This window comes from Dermacentor albipictus, chromosome 2, assembly GCF_038994185.2.
Source record: "Dermacentor albipictus isolate Rhodes 1998 colony chromosome 2, USDA_Dalb.pri_finalv2, whole genome shotgun sequence".
In the NCBI taxonomy this organism is placed as follows: domain Eukaryota; kingdom Metazoa; phylum Arthropoda; class Arachnida; order Ixodida; family Ixodidae; genus Dermacentor; species Dermacentor albipictus.
This window is the reverse complement of record NC_091822.1, coordinates 4,280,390-4,305,265: the sequence shown is the minus strand read 5'-3', so window position 1 is coordinate 4,305,265 and position 24,876 is coordinate 4,280,390. Positions and strand designations below refer to the sequence as shown.

The 24,876-nt window shown below is 46.5% G+C and overlaps 1 protein-coding gene and 1 non-coding gene across 3 annotated transcripts in view; one reads left to right on the top strand and one right to left on the bottom strand.

The window, feature by feature from the left end:
* vib (phosphatidylinositol transfer protein vib) overlaps window positions 1-23,366 on the bottom strand; it is an 80,478-nt gene extending 57,112 nt beyond the window's left edge. The window contains exons 1-3 of one of the 2 annotated variants that reach the window (XM_070533420.1): window positions 23,055-23,366; window positions 22,733-22,763; window positions 22,231-22,572 (exon numbers count right to left, since the gene is read on the bottom strand). In XM_070533420.1, coding sequence (XP_070389521.1) covers window positions 22,231-22,572; window positions 22,733-22,763; window positions 23,055-23,071 — 390 coding nt within the window. In that variant the 5' untranslated portion in view covers window positions 23,072-23,366. The remainder of the gene's footprint in view (window positions 1-22,230; window positions 22,573-22,732; window positions 22,764-23,054) is intronic. The other variant, XM_070533421.1, reaches the window with a different exon arrangement.
* TRNAS-GGA (transfer RNA serine (anticodon GGA)) lies at window positions 19,497-19,571 on the top strand. The gene has a single exon. It is a non-coding gene; the product is annotated as a tRNA-Ser (tRNA).
* Window positions 23,367-24,876: the final 1,510 nt, after the last annotated feature.

Below are 24,876 nucleotides of genomic sequence, written 5' to 3'. Positions count from 1 at the left end.
GATGTACGGGCGTAGACCTGTACAATCTTCATTTTGTACCTCTTATTAAGTTTCACAACAAGACCTGCCACCCTCTCATTAATGCTATAGAATTCCTGTATATTACCAGCTATATTCTTATTAATCAGGAATCCGACTCCTAGTTCTCTTCTCTCTGCTAAGCCCCAGTAGCACAGGACGTGCCCGCTTTTTAGCACTGTATATGCTTCTTTTGGCCTGCTAACTTCACTGAGCTCTATTATATCCCATTCACTGCCCTCTAATTCCTCCAATAGCACTGCTAGACACGCCTCACTAGATAACATTCTAGCGTTAGACAGGATGTCAGTAAGCTATCGCAGGAGACGAAAGATCTGATCAAGAAACGCCAATGTAAGAAAGCCTCTAACCTGACAGCTAGAATAGAAGTGGCACAACTTCCCAAGTTAATCAACAAGCGTAAGACAGCAGACATAAGGATGCATAATATGGATAGAATTGAACATGCTCTCAGGAATGGAGGAAGCCTAAAAGCAGTGAAGAAGAAACTAGGAATACGCAAGAATCAGATGTATCCGTTAAGAGACAAAAGCGGCAATATGGATGAGATAGTTCAAGTGTCTGAGGAGTTCTATAGAGATTTATACAGTACCAGTGGCACCCACGACAATAAGAGAGAATAGTCTCGAGCAATTCGAAAGCCCACAAGTAACGCCGGAAGAAGTAAAGAAAGACTTGGGAGCTATGCAAAGGGGGAAGGCAGCTGGGGAGGATCAAGTAACAGCAGAGTTGTTGTAGGATGGTGGGCAGATTGTTCTAGAAAAACTGCCCACCCTGTATACGCAATGCCTCATGACTTTGAGCATAGAGCATAACGGAATCTTGGAAGAACACTAACATAATCCTAAACCATAAGAACTGCTACGACAAAGACTTGAAGTTTTATAGACTGATCAGCTTACTGTCCTTTGCCTACGAAGTATTTACTAAGGTAATCGCAAATAGAATCAGGAACCCCTAAGACATCTGTCAACCAAAGGACCAGGTAGGATTTCGTAAAGGCTACTCAACAATAAACCATATTCACACTATCAATCAGGTGATAGTGAAATGTGCAGAACATAACCAACCCTTATATATGGCTTTCATTGATTACGAGAAAACATTCGATTCAGTCGAAATCTCAGCAGTCATGGGAGCATTACGGAATCAGGGTGCTGACGAGCAGTATGTAAACATACTGAAAGCTATCTATAGCGGCTCCACAGCCACCATAGTCCTCCATAAAGAAAGCAACAAAATCCCTATAGAGAAAAGCGTTAGACAGGGAGATACGATCTCTCCAATGCTATTCACAGTGTGTTTACAGGAGGTATTCAGAGACCTGGATTGGCAAGAATTGGGGATAAAAGTTAATGCAGAATACCTTAGTAACTTGCGATTCGCTGATGATATTGCCTTGCTTAGTAACTCAGGGGACCAACTGCAATGTATGCTCACTGACCTGGAGAGGCAAAGCAGAAGGGTGGGTCTAAAAATTAATTTGCAGAAAACTAAAGTAATGTTGAACAGTTTCTGAAGAGAACAGCAGCTTACGATAGGTAGCGAGGCACTGGAAGTGGTAAGGGAATACATCTACTTAGGACAGGTAGTGACCGCGGATCCGGATCATGAGACTAAAATAATCAGAAGAATAAGAATGGGCTGGGGTGCGTTTGGCAGGCATTCTCAGATCATGAACAGCAGGTTGCCATTATCCCTCAAGAGAAAAGTGTATAACAGCTGTGTCTTACCAGTACTCACGTACGGGGCAGAAACCTGGAGGCTTACGAAGAGTGTTCTACTTAAATTGAGGACGACGCAATGAGCTGTGGAAAGAAGAATGATGGGTGTAATGTTAAGGGATAAGAAAAGAGCAGATTGGATGAGGGAACAAACGCGAGTTAATGACATCTTAGTTGAAATCAAAGAAAAGAAGTGGGCATGGGCAAGACATGTAATGAGGAGGGAAGATAACCAATGGTCATTAAGGGTTGCGAACGGGATTCCGAGGGAAGGAAAGCGTAGCAGGGAGCAGCAGAAAGTTAGGTGGGCGGATGAGATTCAAGAAGTTTGCCATGGCCAGAATTAGCACATGACCGGGGTAGTTGGAGAAGTATGGGTGAGGCCTTTGCCCTGCAGTGGGCGTAACCAGGCTGATGGTGATGATTAATGCTGGATTGTGATGGACATCACTACTGACACTAGATGTGCAGTGCACATGGCTATGCTTACGGCCAACAAGCAACAACAAAAAATAAAGACAGGTGTGAGCTGGTTAATTTGCCACAGCTTAACTGCTACTAAGGGCTTCATAGTATTACAATATCATCGAGCGATGCTAAAGGGACGAGCCGCCGCGAGAACGACAAAGAAGTGGGTCTGTGCCCTTGGCGCGAGCGAATGTCGGCCTGGCGCTCTGGCTCCAGTCAAGTGTAAATAGCCTGTAAATAGCCTCTTTCGTCTGTGTTTTTCTACACATAACATTCTGGTGGAGGTCACCGATCCCTGTCCTCGCCACGGAACTCCGGAGTGGTCGGTACATCGAGCTTGTCACCATGCCTACCGGTGACGAGCCCGCTTCTGCAACGGCTTCGGCTGGTCCGACTTCTCCAATCATCACAGTTGCCCAACATCGCGACCCTGGTGTGTTCTCTGGCCTGGAGGGACAGGACGTTGATGAATGGATTAAGCTATATAAACATGCCGGCGCTAATAACAGGTGGGACCCAACCATTATGCTCGCCAATGTAATTTTTTATCTTGGCAGCACCCCACGCGTGTGGTACCAGACACATGACGACGAGATAAGCAGTTGCGACACTTTCAAAGAAAAGCTACGGGAACTGTTCGGCGAGCCCATTGGCCGCAAGGTTGCCGCGAGAAAGGCTCTTGCATGCCGTGTTCAGACATCTACAGAGCTGTACGTTTCATACATCCTCGACGTCTTGGCTCTATGCCGGAAAGCTGACGACGCTATGTCTGAGTAAGATTAAGTGTCACATGTTCTAAAAGGCATCGCTGACGACGCTTTCAATTTGCTTGTTTTCGGCAACGTCTCGACAATCGACGCCATCATTAAAGAATGCCGTCGCCTTGAACAAGCCAAGAGCCGGCAAGAGCCGCTGTATCACACACCTGATCACGCGGCTACCCAACACCGCTGCTACGTCGACATGTGAGGGTCGACCACGTCGGGCCACCACCTGTGATGACATAACCTGTATTGTTCGCCGCGAGCTCAAGGCCGCCTGTTCGCCAGTTTTCTCCGTGACACCTCCCGATCCACCAGCAGCCACGATTGCCATGATTGAGGCCATAGTCAGACAGGAATTTGAGAACATGGGTCTGAACTTCGTGTGTTCAACATCTCAACCCAGCGTTCCCCATTTCTCTACCGGCCCTCCTCGTCCCTGACAGTCCTTTTCTACCACATCTCGCCGCAACCCGTCCGAATGGGGTACCCCTGATGACAGACCAATCTGCTTCCACTGCTGTCCCATCGGCCACGCCGCTCGTCACTGCCGCAACCGGTGGCCACCGCCTCCTCGGACATACGCCGCCACATATTCCCACACCTTTGGAGCTTCTGTTCCTTATGCCACCCGCCATGAACCCACTGCCGCTGATGCCCCTGCTCCGAACCTTCGCTACAGCCACTTGCCCTCACCTTGACGCAATCAGTCTCGTTCGCCCCTTCGCTTCTCTTCGCCGCCTATCGTCTCCCGGGCCCAGCCGGAAAACTAGGCACTGCAGCTTCTGGAGGTGAAGCTGCATTGTCCACACTGCGTTCAAATCCTCTGCTCATGTTAAACACAAACCAAAACCTTCTTGACGTTGACGGCTATCCTGTCACGGCACTCATCGATACAGGGGCACATCTTTCTATTATGAGTGCTGCCTTCAGACGATGACTGAACAAGCTCCTCACCCCAGCGTCGGCATGCGTCGTCCGTGTTGCGGATGGCGGTACTGTGCCTATCATCGGCATGTGTACGGCACGTGTTAGCATCGCCAGCCGCCACACTCCTGTCCTCTTCACCGTGATTGCTCATTGCCCCCACGACCTCATTCTCGGCCTCGATTTTCTCTCCGTGCATTCGGCTCTTATTGATTGCTCTGCCAGTACCCTTCGCCTGGAGTTGCCGATTCTCACAGAACCTTTTGACGCGCCCCAGTGCCGCCTCACCCCACCGGCTTTATTCGCCTGCCGCCAAAATCAATAGCCTATATTCATCTCTTGTCTTCCCCACCAGTCCCTGATGGCGAGTACCTCGTCACTCCTCTGCCCGACATTCCACTACAGTATGACATTAGTGCCTCACAGTATACTTACTATTACTGCGAACCGCACTTTCGTGCCTATCTTTAACTTTGGATTGGCAAAGCAAATTCTACCACAAGGTATTTGCCTTGCAAACGTTGATTGTCTCGGCGACCATCACAGGGCAACTTTATCGACCGATGCTTCTTGCGAGCTTAGCAGGCCCATCGTGCCAGCCTCGGCCGCCGATACGACGATACAGAAATTGGTTGCGACGGACCTGTCTTCTGCGCAGGCTGAAGACCTTTACCAAGTATTATCGCCCTACAGAGATATTTTCGACTTCGTCGATCGCCCTTTAGGCCAGACGCTCGCGGTCAACCATCGGATTCTTACTGGCGATGCTACTCCTATTCACCGACGACAGTATCGAGTTTCTGCGTCGGAACGCCAAGTAATTCAAAGCGAAGTGAACAAAATGCTAGACAAAAACATCATTGAGCCTTCTTCGAGTCCCTGGGCGTCTCCTGTAGTGTTGGTTAAGAAGAAGGATAGCACGTGGTGCTTCTGTGTAGACAACCGTCATCTGAACAACATCACTAAGAAGGACGTCTACCCGCTCCCACGTATAGACGACGCCCTTGACTGCCTCCACGGTTCCAGCTATTTCTCTTCTACTGATCTTCGTTCTGGATACTGGCAGATTGCTGTTGATGATATGGACAGAGAAAAAACCGCGTTCATCACACCTGATGGCCTATACCAATTTAAAGTAATGCCATTTGGATTATGCAACTGCCACCTTTGAGCGTATGATGGACTCCTTGCTCAGAGGTTTCAAATGGTCCACATGTCTGTGCTACCTCGACGAGGTCATCGTCTTCTCGCCCACATTCGACACTCACCTTGAGCGTCTAACAGCTGTACTTGATGTATTTCGAAAGGTGAAGTTGCAACTTAACTCGTCCAAATGTCGTTTTGGCCACCGCCAAATTACTGTTCTGGGCCACCTCGTTGACGCTTCCGGAGTACAGCCTGATCCCGACAAAACTCGCGCTGTCCGAGACTTTCCGGTTCCGAAGACAGCCGCAGACATTCGAAGTTTTATAGGGCTATGCTCGTACTTTTGTCGTTTTGTTCAAGACTTTGCGGTAATTGCTAGACCCCTCACTAATCTTTTGAAGAAAGGCGTACAATTCTCGTGGGGTACTGCAGAAGCCGCCGCCTTCTCTCGTCTCGTCACTCTTCTCTCCTTACCACCCATTCTCGCCCACTTCGACCCTGATGCCCCTACAGAATTGCGTACAGATGCCAGCGGTCATGGCGTAGGTGCCATCTTAGCTCAGCGTCAGCGTGGCCACGATCGCGTTATTGCTTATGCGAGCCGCCTCCTGACGCCATCGGATACGGCACGAGAATGCCTTGCTGTAGTCTGGGCGGTTGCGAAGTTCCGTCCTTACCTTTACGGTCGCCCTTTTTCCGTAGTCACTGACCATCATGCTCTCTGCTGGCTCTCATCGCTAAAACATCCTACAGGCCGGCTTGGTCGATGGGCTTTGAGGCTACAAGAATTTTCATATTCCGTGGTCTACAAATCTGGCCGCCTGCACCAAGACGCTGACAGCTTGTCACGTTACCCTGTTGACGACCCTGACTCCTCCAATATTACCGGTGCTGCTTGCGTATTCTCTGTGTCGTAGCTGCTTCATTTCGCCGCCAAGCAACGTCGTGACGCCTACATCAGAGCACTCATAGACCGTTTTGAACACTCTCCGGCCGACGCCACTCTACGCCTCTTCGTCCTCCACGACACTACTCTGTACCGTCGTTACCTTTCATCCGGACGGCTCTGAGCTCCTACTTGTCATACCTAAACACCTCTGCTCAGCCATTCTAGACGAGCTCCACGACGCACCAACGGCAGGACACCTCGGCGTATCTCGAACCTATGACCGTGTACGTCGACATTTTTTCTGGCCGGGCATTGCCTGTTCCGTACGACGTTACGTCACCGCTTGTGAACTTTGCCAACGACGCAAGAAGCCTTCCCAGCTCCCCGCTGGTTACCTGCAGCCGCTCGACATCCCTGCCGAGCCCTTCCATCGTGTCGGCTTAGACCTTCTCGGCCCATTTCCGGAATCTACACCAGGAAACAAGAGGGTTGCAGTCGCGGCGGACTGCGCAACCCGCTACGCCGTAACCCGCGCTCTTCCGACCAGTTGCGCAACTGATGTTGCAGACTTCCTCCTGCATGATATCGTTTTGATTCATGATGCTCCGCGTCAATTGCTAACAGACCGTGGCCGTACGTTCTTAGCCAAAGTCATTGACAACATCATGCGTGCCTGCTCAATACAGCATAAATTTACCACCTCCTACCACCCTCAAACGAACGGCCTCACTGAGTGTTTGAACCGCACCCTTACAGACATGCTATCCAAATACGTTTCAGATGACCACCGTGACTGGGACCAGGCTCTACCTTACATTACCTTTGTGTACAGCTCTTCCCATCTCAACACTGCTGGCTTTTCTCCTTTTCACCTCTTGTATGGCCATGAACCGACGCTACCACTGGACACTGTACTTCCGTCCACCACAGCATCAACTAGCGTGATGCTATCGCCCATGCTCGCCAGCTTGCGCGCGCTCGTCTACAAGTTTCTCAAGGCAAACAAAAGCAACGCTACGACCTCCGTCACCGTGATGTCCATTTTGTACCCGGCACCCTCGTGTTGCTTTGGTCACCATCGCGTAAAGTTGGCCTTTGTGTAAAACTGCTTTCCTGCTACACGGGCCCATATCGCGTGCTTCGCCAAGTGACTTATGTCACCTACGAATTAGTTCTAGCCACGCCCACTACATCCTCTGCTGTGACAACCAGTGACATTGTCCACGTCGCCCTGGATATTTAACAGCACCGTGACGGCACTTTTGCCGCCGGGGGGTAGTATTACGATATCGAGCAATGCTCAAGGGACGAGCCGCCGCGAGAATGACAACGAAGTGTGTCTGTGCCCTTGGCACGAGCAAATATCGGCCTGGCGCTCTGGTGTCCAGTGTAAATAGCCTGTAAATAGCCTCTTTCGTCTGTGTCTTTCTACACATAATATAAAATGGCCACATGGAATAACTGATGGCATTTAGTATACAAAATCAACACAGGGGGACCACTTGGAAAGCATGAAACAATGGTTCTCACATAGTGCCTCCATGGCCGAGGATCAAACCTGCAACCTCGCACTTGGCAGCATAGCGTCAAACGAGTTGGTGTGGCCTGTGCTAGAAACCTACAGAGACACTATAGGCAAACAATAAGTCCAGCTAAAGTGATAGATTATGAGAACGTCTCAGGCATCAATATTATCACAAACAGAGCTTTAGTAATAGAGAAATTGAGGTAAATGCAGGACACTATTAGGGATTCCCCCGAAACACTGGAGTACTAGCTCGAAGGCACTCCTCATAATTGTCACTAGTACTCAACCACTCATAATAAAGATCATTGTATTGCATTATAACATGAAAGAAAATGCTACTGGTCCAGTTCTATTTGATATTTAGAAGAAATAACTCATTAACGTTACCTTTTACAATAACGTGGGTAGTTGAACGGTTTCGTTTTCTCCTAGTTTGCGTCACCTGCGCTTTCGTGTTTCAGTAGTTTGGTTGTTGCTCAGTGCTGCACTTGGTTTGCTGGCTCACGAGACACTCAGAAACTGCAAGTAGCAGGGAATGCCACATCCACGTGATGGTGCACGATTGCCGAACAGTTCCACACCACTTGACCAAGAGCAGCTGCAGCAGCAAATATAACACTCTGTCTTGGCTCAGTTTCTCCGTGGCCACGTGTTTGCGTTTTGCCCAGAAAACCATAATGCCAGCTGTTGGGTGCTGTTTTACTCACTGACGGCAGTAAAGGGTGGTGATGGCGTAAGCAACGTCACCACACCCTGCTTAGTGTGAACGATTTTAATTGCACTAAAGGTATGCGGACCCTTCAGACACAATTTTCTCGTAAACAAAGTTTTTTCTTGGCACAAAAGCGCTGTGAGGTTTCTGGAATGGTATTTTAACAGTCCACGTTGACTTAGTAATTGCCTTCAGTGTTCCTTTAAGCAGTACCTTCAACAACACCAAAGCAGCATATGCAACAGGTCATTCCACTGTAACCACCTACAATATTACCACACAGATAATTTTAACGGATTACTCTACTGCATCACAATAACAGTATTCTCTGTCACACGTCGCACTTTTCAAGGTCAAGTGCTGTCATAACAGCGCAAAATGTAACTAGTGACAATGCCCACTACATTGGCACTGTTTGTGCACTTTCCTGAACCACTCTTATATGCAGAACAAAAATGATCTAATTCTGACCTCAAAGTGAAACCAGTTCTATGCTCCAAAACACCGAGTGCATTTCTAATGGTGTTTATGTCCGTGAAGTAATGTCTCACATAGGCTAGACCATAGCCCCTGTTTTTAGCAGCCTAGTTCTGTCGCACTCCAAGCAATGGTGGCCTTGTGGTCCCACTGCAATGCATGGTACACATGCCAAAGAACAGTGTAGCAGCATTTGAAACCATATGCATCTGACGGTTTCGGCAAGTTTCTCGCACACAGCTCTAGCTAAGCTCAATGTAGTCCTAAGCACCATTATTTTTGCAGTTTCCAAGAGTTACGTCTGTATCAATTATTAAAATTAAAAATTAAATTATGGGGTTCTACGTGTCAAAACTACTATCTGATAATGAGACATGCCGTAGTGGGAGACTGTGGATTAACTTTGACCACCTAGGGTTCTTTAACATGCACCCAAAGTATGATACACAAGTGAACTTGCATTTCGCCCCCATTGAAATGCGGCCACCGCAGCCAGCATGTATCAATTAAGGCCAAATTCAGATACATAGCAACTCAACAATGGAAATATCTGTTGCTCTATAATCTTCATTTGCAGAAGGAATAAAGTTGGGGCTTGTTGGTTGTATGTGTTGAATTGAAATGTGCTACTCAGCAACAAGTATGCATGATAAGGATGCACAAACTGACAACTGTTTATTCTATTAAATCATTGAGTTCAGTAGAATGTCACTGACAAATTCGTACTGGTTACGTTTTTCTTGCTTTTACAATCTGACACACCAATCCCATCTCACAGGTTCATGTACAATAGCTTCCAATTTGTTATGTTTCCTTGTTGTTAGATCCAAAAACAGCAACAGAGTCCTACTTACATGGCACATCTGTCAGTGGCACCTGCCTGTTGTAGCTTCAGAACCTGCCCAAGCAGTGCTATAAGATCCCCCCAGAGCTCGGGATGGATTCAACTGCAGATACTAGGTCAAGTACACACCAACCTCATCCCAATGAATTTGAATTACTTGCTGCTTTTTAGCATGTGCCAATATCTCAGCACTGCATGAGCACTTTTTCATTCTGTCTTCATCGCAATGTGCTCACAGTGGCCAAGAATTGGGCCCATGGCCCCGAATCTTTACTAATTCTGAGAATACAAGAAACAAGGTGAGATTGATATTTCTATGATGTGTGGCGTTTTATGGCGCAAGGGCCATGTATGGCCAAAGAGCACTATGGAAAATGTTAATGTTATCGATGAATTGTGGAAGGCGTGGACAATGAATGAGCCATTAGGAAATGTTCTAAAAATGGGACACCTGTATCTTCTGCCAGTGCTTCCAAATGAAGGTATCTTCATTTGCTTCCAAATAAAAGTTCCAATGCAGCCGCAACAGCTGGGTGGTTACAAAACAGCCTGGCAGTAGACATGTCACGAATAGGTGAGTGATATAGATGTTCCACATCTGATCTAATCTTGAGAGCTTAGGAAAAACTTAAATATGTCATCTGGAGATGTAGGCACCATTCATTAGATTCCACATACAGGCTTTCTACCGGACTAGTCCTGAATGTACCTGTAGAAAGGCGTATATGCAAGTGGTGACCGGGATCTAGCACCTTCAAAGCACTACACACAGCAGAGCTATATACTATAGCTCCGTGGCGAAGGCAGGACCGTATAAGGCTTTTGAAGAGGCTTAAATGGCATCTCCTGTCACTTCCCCAAGATGTGCAGGGCAAGAGCTTTAGATTCATTGACTTCAGACACTTCGCTCTCAGACACCCAAGGTGAGGAACAAAAGTTAGTTTGGAGTCTAAGATAATTCCTAAAAATGTAAGTTCATGGCTGACAGATAGCCGCTCTCCATTGAGATAGATAGCGGGGTCAGGCAGTATACCTCTCTTGTTCGAGAATAGAACACACATGCTTTTTGAGGGTTTAGTTTAAATCCATTCTCATCAGCTCACTTAGATCATTTGTTTAAGCCATGCTGTACATGTCGCTCGAAGATCAAAATACTACACGATTTACATCCTATCTCTACGTCATCCACGTATACAATAAAACAGTGTGTGGTATGACACTACATAGCAAGTGCAGCTCAGCACATCACCTTGTGGTACACTCATTTCTTTTATCAATGGATAACACATTACCAAACCCAACACAGAACTTGCGATTAGAGAGGGAGCTTTGAATCACATTCAAGAGGTTGCCTCCGACTCCCATACCAGCCACATCATGAATTCCAAAACGCCAAGTTGTGTTGTATGCCATCTCCATATCTAAAAATACTTATAATAAGAACTGTTTGTTCACAAAGGCATTGTGGATATTCGCTTCGATGTGGACAAGGTGATCTGTTGTAGTTCCAGCGTCTCTAAAACAAGGGGTCTAGTATTTTGTTGATTTCAAGATAATGGATCAGGCGTCAGTTTATCATTTTCTCAAAGTGTTTGCAAAGGCAGCTTGTCAGGGCTATAGGCCTGTAACTACTGTCTGAATATAGGTCCTTGCCCTCCTTGAGGATAGTTATTATGACTGCTTCTTTCCAAACGGACTGAATGTAGCTGGCAGAAAATATGGCATTAAAAAGTGGTAGGAGTGCTTTGCGTGCTTTGGGGTGTAAGTGTTCGATCACCTTATAAACTATTCAATCGTTTCCAGGGACCGATTTATTACAACAAATTAATGCAGCCTGAAACTCTACCATGTTAAATGGACAGCTGTAAGGTTCATTTCCATTTCCTTTCCGATCCAGAGGCTGTCACTCCGCTTCTCACTGGTATCTCAGGAATGTGTCCAAGTAATGGAATGAACTAGAAACGTATTCAAAATATGACCCTAGAGAATCGGCTAGGTCCTCAAGAGTGCGTCCTTGCGTATTAGTGGTAGAGGATGAGTTTCACGGCTATTTATCTTGTTTACTAAGTTCCAGGCATTTCTTTCGCGTGTATAAGAATTTATGCTAGAGATGTACTTCTGCCAGCTTTCCCTTTTGGTATGGTGGCCAATTCATCTACCTGCCAACTTTTTGTTGAAGCTAATCAAGTTCTCTGTAGTTGGAGAGTCGCGAAGGTGACTCCAAGCCTTATTTTGACTTCTGCGAGCTTCCTTACACTCCCCATTCGACCAGGGAAAACGTCATTTGGAGGGTGATCCATTTGATTCAGGGATACATACTGATGCTGCATCAACAATAAACGCTGTCAAACATGCCACTGCATGATCGATAAAAAGAGTAGGGATGTCTTCCCAGGTCATACGTGAGAGTTGTCTATACTGCTTCCAGTCGGCTGACTAGACTTTCCTATCGGGTGTGGGGAGCACTAATCCCCATTAGTTAATTTTATGACAAACGGAAAATGGTCAAGCCCATATGGATTCTTAATCATGTTGCACTCTAGATACGGCACAAGTGTACTAGATGTAATGCTTAAATCGATTGATGAGAATGTTATGTTTGCCATGCTAAGAATGTAGGCTCTTTCTTATTTTTAGGCATGCACCTGTAGAGAAGAGGAAGTTTTCTGCCAAGTGCCCTCTGGCATCACAACGACAATCTTCCCAAACTATGTTATGTGCCTTAAAATCGATGACGATATAAGGCCCGGGCAATTCACACATAAAGATGAGAAATACTGCTTTCGATAGGTGGTAGTTCGGGGGGACGTGTAGCGACGTAATTTTTACCATCTTATTAAGAGTACTGCACAGACTGCAACTGCCTCTAGGGACGTATTATGCTGTAATTGCCAGCAAGCAACACCCTTATCTACTGCTATGGCCACATTGCCTGACAAGCCAACGGCATCGTTGCTGTCATAGTGGTAAATGGCCTGGTGCAGGAGAAAGTTTCTGTGTGAAGTATTAAGATGCATTTCTTGGACACACAACACCCTTAGATTGAACTCGGAGTTTGAACTTGGAGTTCCTTAACGTCATCTAGATTATGGAGTAAACACCCACCATTCCACTGTAGTATCTGTGTAACCATATACGAGTTTTGTGTGGTCTGTCTAAGAAAAATAGATTAAGTTAGGTGGTGCAGGATTTTTCTTTCTTCCCAGTGCGCTCGAGGCACTGCACTATTCCTTGGCCATCTGCGACGCCGGTGTTGTGGTTGTATCCATCACCTCGTCTGAGGCGGTGGTAGGTGCCCGCTCAGCAGGCATGTTCGCGAGGGTTTCAAGCCTATCTGCATGGGCAGTGGCCCTGGGTCTGGCAGGCCCCAGAGTCTGCTGGCCCTCCTTGGCAGGGGGCGGAACAGCATTGGTTGCTCCAGCAAGGGGGGCTGATGGCGTGACTGCAGTTACTCTCCATATGACTTGTGGCCTTGTGGCCGCCAAAAGATGTGGCACTGCCCCCCCCCCGGCTGGTTCATAGACTGGTTCACAGAGAAGCATTTGCGTGCCTCTTGTAATGAACAGTTTGATTTTGATTTCGATGATTTGCTTTTCTTTTTTTCCACAATGGACACGAACAGGAGTATGTGGGGTGATCTCCGTCACAGTTAGCACAGTGGGTGGTGCAAGTGCAGGTGTCAGACAAGTGTTCATGGGATGCAAATTTTGCACAAGTAGTACACCCTCGACAGCTTTGCGAACCGTGCCTTAACCGCTGACACTTGAAGCATCGTCGGAGATCCAGAATGTATGGCCTTACAGGGAGTTTGCAGTATTTTTCAGGTAGTTTGCTTGTTCCAAAACTTATGATTACATGTTTTGTGGGGATTTCCGTTCACACCTGATGGTTATTCTCTGGACTTTACAACATTCCAATTTTGCCAACCCTCAAGTGGCTCACTTTCACTAAGATCAAGCAGGTCATTTTCATAGATAACATCGCAGACAGTGTTAAGGATTTGTGTGGGCCCACAGAAATCGGAACGTCTCCAAAAGCAATTAGTCTGGGCAATTTTCTGTACTGCGTCTTGTCACGAACTTCAAGAAGAAGGTTGCCACTTCCCATCTTAGTTACTTTGTAGCCTGGGCCAATTGCCTGTCAAAGATTTCGCCACAACAAAAGGAGATATTGTGCAGACTGTCTTGGTTCCTTGCTGACTGCAAATTACATGGTACTTTGGGAAAGTTTCTTTAGGCTGCATAAAGAAGTTTAGGGATTGTTTGATGCACCCCCTCTCGAGGGAGTGATCAAGGGGTGCAGGCAAATTGGATGCCATAAATATAATGCTATATTCAGCTGGTGTGGCCGCCGCCCAGCATGGAGCCTAACCAGGAGATGACACAAGACTTGAAGTATTCAGTTCTGCGCATGCCAGTGGTACATCTCCACTATAACCAAATACATATACCCAAGGCAAGATATGATGCACGAGGTTTACTCTTGCTGCCCGTAAAGTCGGAAGTAAAAGGAAAATAAACAGAGGAGAGGAAAGATTGAAAGTGAGAGAGAAAGACGAAGATTGAAGAAGTGGATAGGAAAAAGCAACTACTAATTTTGCCCAAGTGGGTCATTCCAGGGGTGGTATACGTGAAGCGGAGGCCTAAGAGGTGTGTTGTCTCCCCCGAGGGGCCATAAAGATCTAAATACCTGGCTTCGGCTCAACCCCCCAGACACAACTTTTACCTGGACACGACTAAGCCACATATGGTGAAATGCGGGAGGGGCCAACCGCCACGTCCTCAGGTTCGTGGTGCTGCAACGCACCTGCTAACACAGACACCTCTGCGGGGGAGGAAAATTTCTAAGGATTTAATAGCCGCCTGTCAAGGATGACATTTCATAAACTGAAGGCTCTCCTTGTGTACTTTTGTCTCCAAAGTACAGGTATCTTGTACGAATAGAGTCGACTCCAAGCCCCAGCGGACCTCCTGAGGCATTTTTAGCAATACAATGCTGAGAAAAAACAGTACAGCCTTCTTTACAAAGGTGTCGCAAGGGGCCCTGAAGAGCCACAACACGGCCCAGGAAAGAACACTCTGATCAGGAACATGACAGCCAATATCAAATACTAATATTGCATTTGGTGCTTCCTTAGAAGAGGTGAATGTCTAACATTCTAATATTGCAAGGGGTCACACTAATTACATAGACTTTACACAACTGCACACTTATGCACGACAACCATAATGCTCAATGACTTGAAAGTTTCTTGCACATCAAGTAAATTTGCACAGAAAATGAAGAGCAGGCTGGCTAGGAGTATAGAAATGGCTGCATGAGAAAGTAAGTTTCGCTTATGGATGGTCAGAAGCCCAGCACTAGCACAGAAGTTCCTTCCTGCCTCAAGTGACTGATATGTGCAGCAGATTTTCTTTCGGGCAAATGTTACCAATTTTGATGCAAACGTAATCAATTTATGAAACCATGCATACATCTTCCATGAGATGTATACTTTTGGCAGCAGCAGTTGCGGTCGCGAGCAAGTTGCTAATCTACTTTTACCACAGGACAGCATATGCGGAACAAATCGACGGGCTGAAGCAAGGAAAGGCTACCACCCCTGCACGTGCGGTGCCCAGCTGACCACCTTGTCACGACAGTGACTGCTGCGTCTGCTGCGTCCGCCCTCTACCGACCGAGTTCTAGCATATAAGCAAGCACCATTGGCGCTGTCTCTCACTTTTGGCAGCAGCGGTTACGGTCGCGAGCAAGTTGCTAATCTACTTTTACCACAGGACAGCATATGCAGAACAAATCGACGGGCTGAAGCAAGGAAAGGCTACCACCCCTGCACGTGCGGTGCCCAGCTGACCACCTTGTCACGACAGTGACTGCTGCGTCTGCTGCGTCCGCCCTCTACCGACCGAGTTCTAGCATATAAGCAAGCACCGTTGGCGCTGTCTCTCACTTTTGGCAGCAGCGGTTACGGTCGCGAGCAAGTTGCTAATCTACTTTTACCACAGGACAGCATATGCAGAACAAATCGACGGGCTGAAGCAAGGAAAGGCTACCACCCCTGCACGTGCGGTGCCCAGCTAACCACCTCGTCACGACAGTGACTGCTGCGTCTGCCCTCTACCAGCCGAGTTCCAGCATATAAGCAAGCATCGTTGGCGCTGTCTCTTACTTTTGGCAGCAGCAGTTGCGGTCGCGAGCAAGTTGCTAATCTATTGTACCACAGGTTGGTCTTTATTTTTTTCTCCTTTACTTTCCAACCACATTTTTTCTCTGTGCATACCACTGCCGCTGCTGCCAAACTGCATGCTGTTTACACAATGCCGACCAATGCTGAGTTGGCAAAAGAAATGGACGCTTTACACGCTGAGGTTGCTGCGATGCGTGAAAGCCTTAACATGTTCAATGAACTTTTTGAGACAGTTAAGAAGCAGAATACCGATCTTGCTGTTGAAAACAAGGCTCTGAAAGATGAAAATGGCCACCTGGCACGCAGAGTTTCTGAACTGAAACAGTACTCCCGACTCAATAACGTAGAAATAAAAGGTGTCCCTGCAACTAAAGGTGAAAGCTGTCTTGCGGTTGTTCAGTCTATGGGTGATGCTATAGGATGCAAAATCGCTCCTGAGGATGTCGATACTGCACATCGTGTACCAGCCAAAAAGGAAACAAATATTATTGCCCGCTTTTGCTCCTGAGAAAAAAAAAAAACTGAGTTCGTGAAAAAGGCACGCAAGGCTCACTTGACCACTGCGACCCTTGGGTTTCCACAAAAGGATCAGAAGCCCTTATATGTCAATGAACATCTCACGCTAGAAAGAAAGCGATTGTTCGCACAAGCTCTCGAACTGAAAAAAGCAAAAGGCTGGAAACACCTCTGGACAGACCCCTGCGTAATCAAGGCGCGAAAGACAGATGACAGCCGTGTCTACCGTATCTCTAGTGCGGGTGATCTTGGCGTTTCCACCTAGCCTACTAGTGTTTGCAGCTGCGTATCCTAAACCTGCACAAGAATGTTCTCTTGTCAGGATCTTAAAAAATATTTCAGTGATGAAACTCCGAAGTTATCGCTGATACATTTTAATATTCGTAGTCTACGAAAAAACTATGACAGCCTCTTAGCATTTCTTTCTATAATTAATCACAACTTCTCTTTTATCTGCTTATCTGAGACATGGTTATCACTGGACGATAGAAATTTATATGCGCTACCAGAGCACAATGCTGCTACCTGCTATCTATCTATCGCTATCGCTATCTATCTATCGCTATCGTACTGCTATCGTGCTACGCCACGTGGTGGCAGATCTGCCATATTTATTAAATCATCATTGCCATACAAACGTCGCAATGATCTTGCCTTTTCTAAATTACTCTGCGAGTCTATATGGTTAGAATTTGATCAGAGTGTTTTTACAGTTGATGGCCGGAACACAGTCTTGGCGTGCATTTATCGTTCACCATCACTGTCATACTCTGAGTTTTGTCTGCAGTTTGAAAAGTTGTTGCACACTGTTGCAAACGAAAACAAAAATGTCATTATCTGTGGAGACATCAACATCAACATTATCGACTTTAATATTCCATCATGTTCTGATGATCTCGGGTGCTTTCTTATTATGCAAAATAGAAGTGAGGCGTGCAGACAGGACAAGAGTAGAGAAGTGGAAAACACAAACGCCGACTATCAACTGAAAGGAGCACTGAGGCGAAAAATGAAAGAAGACACAAAACTCATCTGCGCATGCTCAGGAATGGTAACACCACGTGTCAATTGGGTACACGTGCTGGTCTACGTGAGAGATAACTGTTAAGGCACTTAATCTCTTCCTTGTGTAAAGTAATCAAAGGCTGACTCACGCACGCACTTCCACCATTATAGATACGCCATGCCTCTACCATAAGACGCGTATCTTCATTCTTATGCCTGTACAATATCGCGTATTCATCTTACTCTGGCTTGCAGTTACAATCTCGGCAATGTAGCGAAAGATTAGAAGGCGATCCACCGGTTAACCACCTTTTATGCTCCATTAGCCTCTGATTGATACACCGTCCCGTTTGCCCTACGTAGAACTGGCCACAGCTAAGGGGAATTGTATAAACCACACCCATACGACATTCAGTAAAACTGTTGTTCTTATTGTGCTTCACTGGACAAATATCTGTTTTTTGCCTTTTACCCGCTCCTTTTTTATTCTGTACGGCAGCGCATATCTTACCTAGCTTATTGGTAGCAGTGAAAGCAACATTACCATCATATCTACTAGCAACTTTTTTAAGCCTGTGCGACACTGAATGAATATACGGAATAGCCACTACTCTTTTTTTGCTATTACTGCTTTCTGTAATCACGTCCGTCCCTCTCGAAACCGACTTCTTTAGGCGCTCAGCCACAGTGGCCACTGCTACACTAGGATAACCTGCTTCTAATAGGCGCCGGACCTGCGCATTAAAACTGGCGCTCATTTTGTGCATGCAAGATCTTGTGAGGGAAGACTTAAGGCACGACATGGCAATTCCGTTTTTTACTAATTTAGAATGCTTGGATTGAAAGTTTAGCAACGACTTCGAAGATCTTGGTGAGTACTGCCTAAAACATGATTTTGTTCGAAGATCAAGGAAATGTCAAGAAACTGAATTACGCGTCGCTGAGGAAATTCCTTGGTAAACTTTAATCCTCCCCCTTACCAGTAGCTCCTTAGATCCTTACCAACTAGCTCAGCTTTCTGTCGTGCTTTCTTAGCTACGGCCTTGCTTCTTTAATTACTTCAACTAGATGTGACATGACAGGATCTAATATGTTAATTGATCACATATTAACCAACTTTACTGCAGATTATACAGCAGGAGTCATCGAGCACAGCATAACCGACCACTACCCTATATTTTTGACTTTAGATCGATTGAAAAGAAAGAGAAAGTGCATTTTGACTCTCAAAAATTTATCTCTATGATACAGCCAAATGACTGGACCGCCGTACTCTGTGAATTTTGCGCTGAAGAGGCTTATCAGCTGTTCTTGGCTGAAGTTAAACGCTGCATTCATGAATGCACTACTACATCTATCATAACTCGTTTTTTCAGTTCCCCTCGAAAACGTTGGGTCACGAGAGCACTACTTCGATGTATCTTGAAGAAAAATTGGCTCCACAAAAGGGTAATTTGTGAGCCACTGAACTGTGAACTTAAATCTTGTTTCAAAACATATTCTAACACACTTGCAGCCACACTTAAATGTGCCAAACGAGATCACTTTCAGAAGAAGATTTTGAATAATGGGAATAATACGAGGCGCAAGTGGCAGGTCATCAACGAATTCTTAAATAATAAATGTCATGAGAATTTACCGAAAATAAAAACTGAGACACAAACATACGTCCACCCAGCTGATATCGCAAATGCCTTCAGTGAGTATTTTAGTAGTACTTGCGATTCTTTAACAGATCCCCCATTATCGACATTACCTCGTCATCTTCATTCATTCTATTTGCGACCTACGAAGGCAAAGGAAGTTCTTCATGTTATATTGACACATGTACTTGGCTGACGTAGTAGTTCTGCGGAAACCCGCAAGGTGGAGAGAAGGAATTAATAAACTGAAAATGAGACATCCACCTGTTCGTAGCAATTGCTACAAAGGAAACCCATACAGGTTCCTCGAAAGAAAAGCCTCATAGTTGAAGAAAAATTCGTCCTGGTTCGGGACTCGAACCCGGGACCACCGCCTTTCCGGGGCAGCCGCTCTACCATCTGAGCTAACCAGGCGGCCAGCAGATGGCAGGGCGAAGTCGAATTTGTCGACAACACGAAGCAAAGGCAAGAGTTTGACGTAGTAGTTCTGCGGAAACCCACAAGGTGGAGAGACGTAGTAGAGACTATCTATCGTAGTAGTTCTGCGCTTTCCGCAGAACTACTACGTCAAACTCTTGCCTTTGCTTCGTGTTGTCGACAAATTCAACTTCGCCCTGCCATCTGCTAGCCGCCTGGTTAGCTCAGATGGTAGAGCGGCTGCCCCGGAAAGGCGGTGGTCCCGGGTTCGAGTCCCGGACCAGGACGAATTTTTCTTCAATTATGAGGCTTTTCTTTTGAGGAACCCGTATGGGTTTCCTTTGTAGCAATTGCTACGAACAGGTGGATGTCTCATTTTCAGTTTATTCATGTACTTGTCTGTATCGGGCAACCACGTTTCGCCACCTAACAAATGTATTCGCACAGCGTGGGACGCGCGCGCCTGCATGTATCCGAAGTTTCTGGAAAGTTATCGAGGCTTCTAGCCGCTGTCTGTTGTCGCCGAACCTTATGTTATCTGATTTCATTGCGTGACGCGAATGGTGTAGAACTTTGTGGAAGGCACGCGGGTCCGAACGATTAGTCTGGAACATTCGACGACTGCTGTATAAAAGCCGACGCGCTTGACCCGCTGATCAGATTTTCGACCATCGCCGACCGTGTTCGCCGCTATCGTTGTGCTATAAGTGTAGCCCCTTTTGTGGGCACAGGTTCGCCCAATAAAAGTTAGTTCTACACTTAGGTCGCTTAGGTCTACAGGACCTGGCCTAGACTGTTCATCCATCTCATATCAAGTTAGTTTCTAATGAACTGTCTCCGATCATAGCAGATATCGTTAACAAAATGTTTAAAGCAGGCACATTTCCCAGTTCTCTGAAAGTTGGTAAAATAACACCTGTTTACAAAAAAGGCAATCGTGAACTTCTGAACTACAGGCCTATTTGTATTCTTTCATTTTTCAGTAAAATAATTGAACGACTAGTTCATACACGTTTATCATCCTATTTAGCAAATTTAATCTACTATCACCTAAACAGTATGGCTTTCGGCAGGGTTACTCAACTGAGCTTGTGCTTCTAACCTTCACCGATAAAGTCAAGAAAGCAATCGACCAAGGCTTGCTGGTTGGAAGTGTATATATAAATTTAACAAAAGCTTTTGACACCATTTATCACAAAATTCTAATACATAAACTCGAATCTTACGGCATAACTGGCCCGCCACTTCAGTTTATTTCTAGCTACTTAACCAATCATACCAAAATTGTTCAGATTGACAGCAAACTCTCATCTTCTAAGAACATATGTCAAGGCGTTACTCAGGGCTCGATCCTTGGTCCGCTGCTGTTTCTACTATTTATTAATGACCTGCCTAATGTTCTGACCACTACCGACTGTATATTATATGCAGACGACACGACTATTTTTACTTACGCTAATAATGTCGACGAGCTTCAGCGAAACATTAACGTTGATCTGCATAACGTAATTTCCTGGTGCCGAAAGAACATGTTGCGCATCAATCCGCTAAAAACGGTTTTTATGGTTTTTCATTCCTTCCCAAAACTAATTTCGAAATCTATATCTGTGTGTCTCGACAACAACTTAATACCAATATCTGATAGCGCAAAGTTTCTTGGCGTAGTTTTAGACAAGCATCTGAAATTCACTCTCCATGCGCAGTCACTTGTCCGTAAGATTTCTTTTGGAATACGCGCCATAATCAAAACCCGCTCATATTTTCAGCCGCACATTATCCATTCCCTTTATCATGCACACATTCACAGCCATTTATCTTACTGCGTATCAGCCTGGGGAAACACATAGCTCGCTTACCTCAGGCAACTTCAACGCCTGCAGAATCAGGCGCTTCGTCTCATGACTTTCAGCTATTTTCTATCCAATTCAACGCCACTTTATTGCCGTATAAAAATTCATCCTCTTCACCAGCTTTTTCAGTTCAAGTTAACAATCGTGATCTATAAGTTATTTCGCAATATTGCACATATAGATGGCTTTGTTGCTGAAATACTTGTAAATACTAACACTACTAGGTTCTCTGAACTTGATAATCGTCTTTTACCTAAAGTGCGCACAAACTATCGTAAGTTCACTACCACATTTGCGGGAATAAAACTGTGGAATTCAATTCCACATACCATTAAATCACCCCCACAGAGCAGATATTCAAGAACCAAGTCAAGAAATATTTTATGCTCTTCATCTTAACAACTGACTTTTGTGATTGTAATAATATTTCACTTGGCTATTGTACCATGTTATATTACTCCTATATTTATTGTGTTGTAAATTTGCATTACTTCTTCACTACAGAAGTTTTCTTCGCAATTTTTGTCTTACTAAACAGCTTTATATTCTTGTTTTTTCGCACTGTTCGTTATTTTTATGAAATTGTTTGTAAAGTCACCGTAACCAATGCTTGATCTGTATATTATTTTTTTTTTGTTCATGTATGGGAGTCCCCCTGACAGTTTCTAACTTTGGGTCTACCTGTGTAGTGCTAATTCTGTATACAATTCTTTGTAAAACTCACATCGCTGATGAATAAACTTGAAAATTGACTATTCATATAAATTACAGCCTCCTGCTGTATACACACTGGTCTAGAAAGGAAGGAAAACTCTTCCTCCCCTTCAAGAGCTTTCTAAATTCAGAAGTTCCACGGTCACAGCACAGTGGCGCAAGACTTGTACAGTAATGCTCTGGGGGCATCTTTGTTTCTTTTTGACGAAGGCTGCACCTAACCGTGTGCTGCTTCAAACAGTGTAGGTGTACCAGCAGTGTGCAAAACAATATGTGAAGGTCTGCAAAGAGTGTAGAACTCCTATAAAAGGAAAACCGGAAAACATTTCTAGCAGCACTGTGCCCAGACTTTCACGAAGCGACAAACATGCATGCCAACGTACGTTCTCCTGGCTTCCGTTGTCGGGCGCGTGCATGGTCTCGATGCAGATTGTGAAGTTGCCGGCCATGTAGTCCGGGTTGGTGAGCACGGTGCGGCAGTAGGGGTAGGCGTTCCAGGCCTCCTCGTGGACCGCGAGGGAACCCTTAGGCATCAGCATGCGGATGAACGCGGGCACTTTGCTTTCCAGGTGGTAGATCTTGTAGGTGTACTGGCCCTTGGTGAACTTGCCGCCGAGCAGGTCCTTGCCCTCGAAGGGTTCATTCTTGATCACCTCGATGCCCTCGCCGCCGCCCGTCTCGTTCTTGCTCGCCTCAGCCACCGAGTACAGCTGGCCCACCTGGTACTGCAGTTGGCCAGCAACGCGTTCAGCGTCAACCCCGGAAACGGCCGGCCGTGACGTCGGAGCGCGCGCGCACGGCACCGGCCGGCCACTCGGTACGCCCCGATCCGGTCCGCGCGCGCTCCGCGGCCACGCCGTGGGGAGAATGCCGGCCGAAGCTTACCTCTTCCACGGTAATCGGAAGAACGACGCGACTGCAACCAGAGAAAAGGGGTGAGAAATCGCGCCGTACAACGATCCAATCGCAAAAGCTGCAGCCCGTCGGCGACTAGGCAAAGCCTCGGCCACCAACGCGAGCCGTAACACCGAGCGGAAAGGACGCGAGGCGCCACCCCCACACTGTCCATTGAAAGTCGCCGAGCCCCGGCGGAGAGCACCGGCTTGGAAACTACGTTCGCGGCGTCCGCTCGAGCGACCTCGAGCGAAACAACGGGCCCTAGGCTCGCTCGACGGGCCACAGGGAGAATCGTGCGAGAGCTACTCACAATTCCTTGATGATCATCGCGGCGGCTGCTGCTCGGCTATCAGTGCTGCATAGGTCGGGCGGCTGAGGGAGGACTACGTCACTTGACAGGGGAAGAGGCCGGCTGTGACCCGCAGGAAATCGCGATTCGAAACCGAGCACCCCTAGCGTCGGTCGCCCTCACTGCTGGCTCGACGACAGTCCCCTCCGTGCGATTTCTACGCGGCTAGAATTCCTCCGAAGCCATAAAAAGCCCCAAATCGGCGTCGTCTTTCTCCACTTCGAAGCGCCCCGAACTGCAGAACAATCGATACGCGAAGCGCCATCTTCCGGCCACCGCGAAGGATGCGTCATCTCAGACGTCACTTGGATACGGTGTCGTTTCGAAACCTATGCTGCGCTTGCCCCATGGGAGAAAACGCTCGAAGGCCACATGGCCCATGGTCATTTTGCTTCGGCATCACGTGCAGCTTCAGTACAGATGTGGTAATCACGGAGGTGGTAACAAAAGCGGCTCGCGCGTTGCAAGACGAGATCCTCCGTCGGAGGACTCGAGCGGCGCGAAGCCATTCCCGAGATCACCGTCGTGCACTGGCCGTGTACTTGACTGATTATTCGCGAACGCTGCTATCAACAACAAAAAAAGTAGTAGAAAAATGTGCCATGAAAAGGTTTGTGCACGAATACGGCAGAAAACTCACAAATGTTGCGCGAACATATTTTTAAGCTCATTTTTGTCAAGTGTGTGCTATTTAGTATGTCCCATATTATAATAAATAGCGAACTGCGGCATTCACAAACGTTTATACTCCATGTGCGACTGCGGCAGTTCCAGGGCAACAAAATGTGCTACTAAGCAGTAAGGGGCGGTCTTTCAACAGGTACGCCAGGCATTGTTTTTAGGGCGATCTCCAAAGTAGTGCGATAAAAATTGTCTGCTATTTGCAGACATGACTTGATTACTCCTCGACTTTAATTTCGCAATTACATGATACCTAAAGGTAACAATGAAAAGGTTAATTAGCTTATTATATTTATTGAGTAAAATTGTCGTTCGAATTTTTCTTGCAGCATGTGTTCCGCGAAGCCACGTAACGAGAAAGAAGCCAGGAAAGGAGCGTCCGGTATACTTTCCTATACAGGTGCTTAGCGTAACGGAATAGAAAAAGGGATAGAGGACGCACAGGAACACAATCAGTCACTGAGACCTGTGTCACGACCGCTCGATCCAAAAGCACGAGGTGCAGCCCGCTGCGTCGCGCCTGAACGGCGTCTCGGGCCTAGTTCTCCGTGCGCCCGCTGCGGCGCCACTGCTCGGGGAGGGAAACGACAAGGTCGATTCATATAGGTCGCGAAGCTTCGGGCGAAAAGCGGTTCAGTACAGATTGTCACCAACATCAGCATGGGGGGTTATGGGAGCAGCGATTGAAGCGCGACTATGTTTGGAGGGAACCATAGAGTTGCTGGAGGGAACAAACGTTGGGAAAGAAAAACACGTTTTTTTTATTCAAACGAGACACAGTTAGATTCATTCAACGAAAATAAGATTCCTAGTCAATTTTATATATTCGTGATGAGTAGAAAATACGTTTAATTTTATTATTATCAATAAATGCATTTCTTTTCAGCGCCCATCGCTACAGGGGGCGTTGACGCCACTACCACTCGCAGTGCAATGCACGTCTTGAAACGGGCAGAAATAATAATATATGTGGTTTTACGTGCCAAAACCACTTTCTGATTATGAGGCACGCCGTAGTGGAGGACTCCGGAAATTTCGACCACCTGGGGTTCTTTAACGTGCACCTAAATCTAAGTACACGGGTGTTTTCGCATTTCGCCCC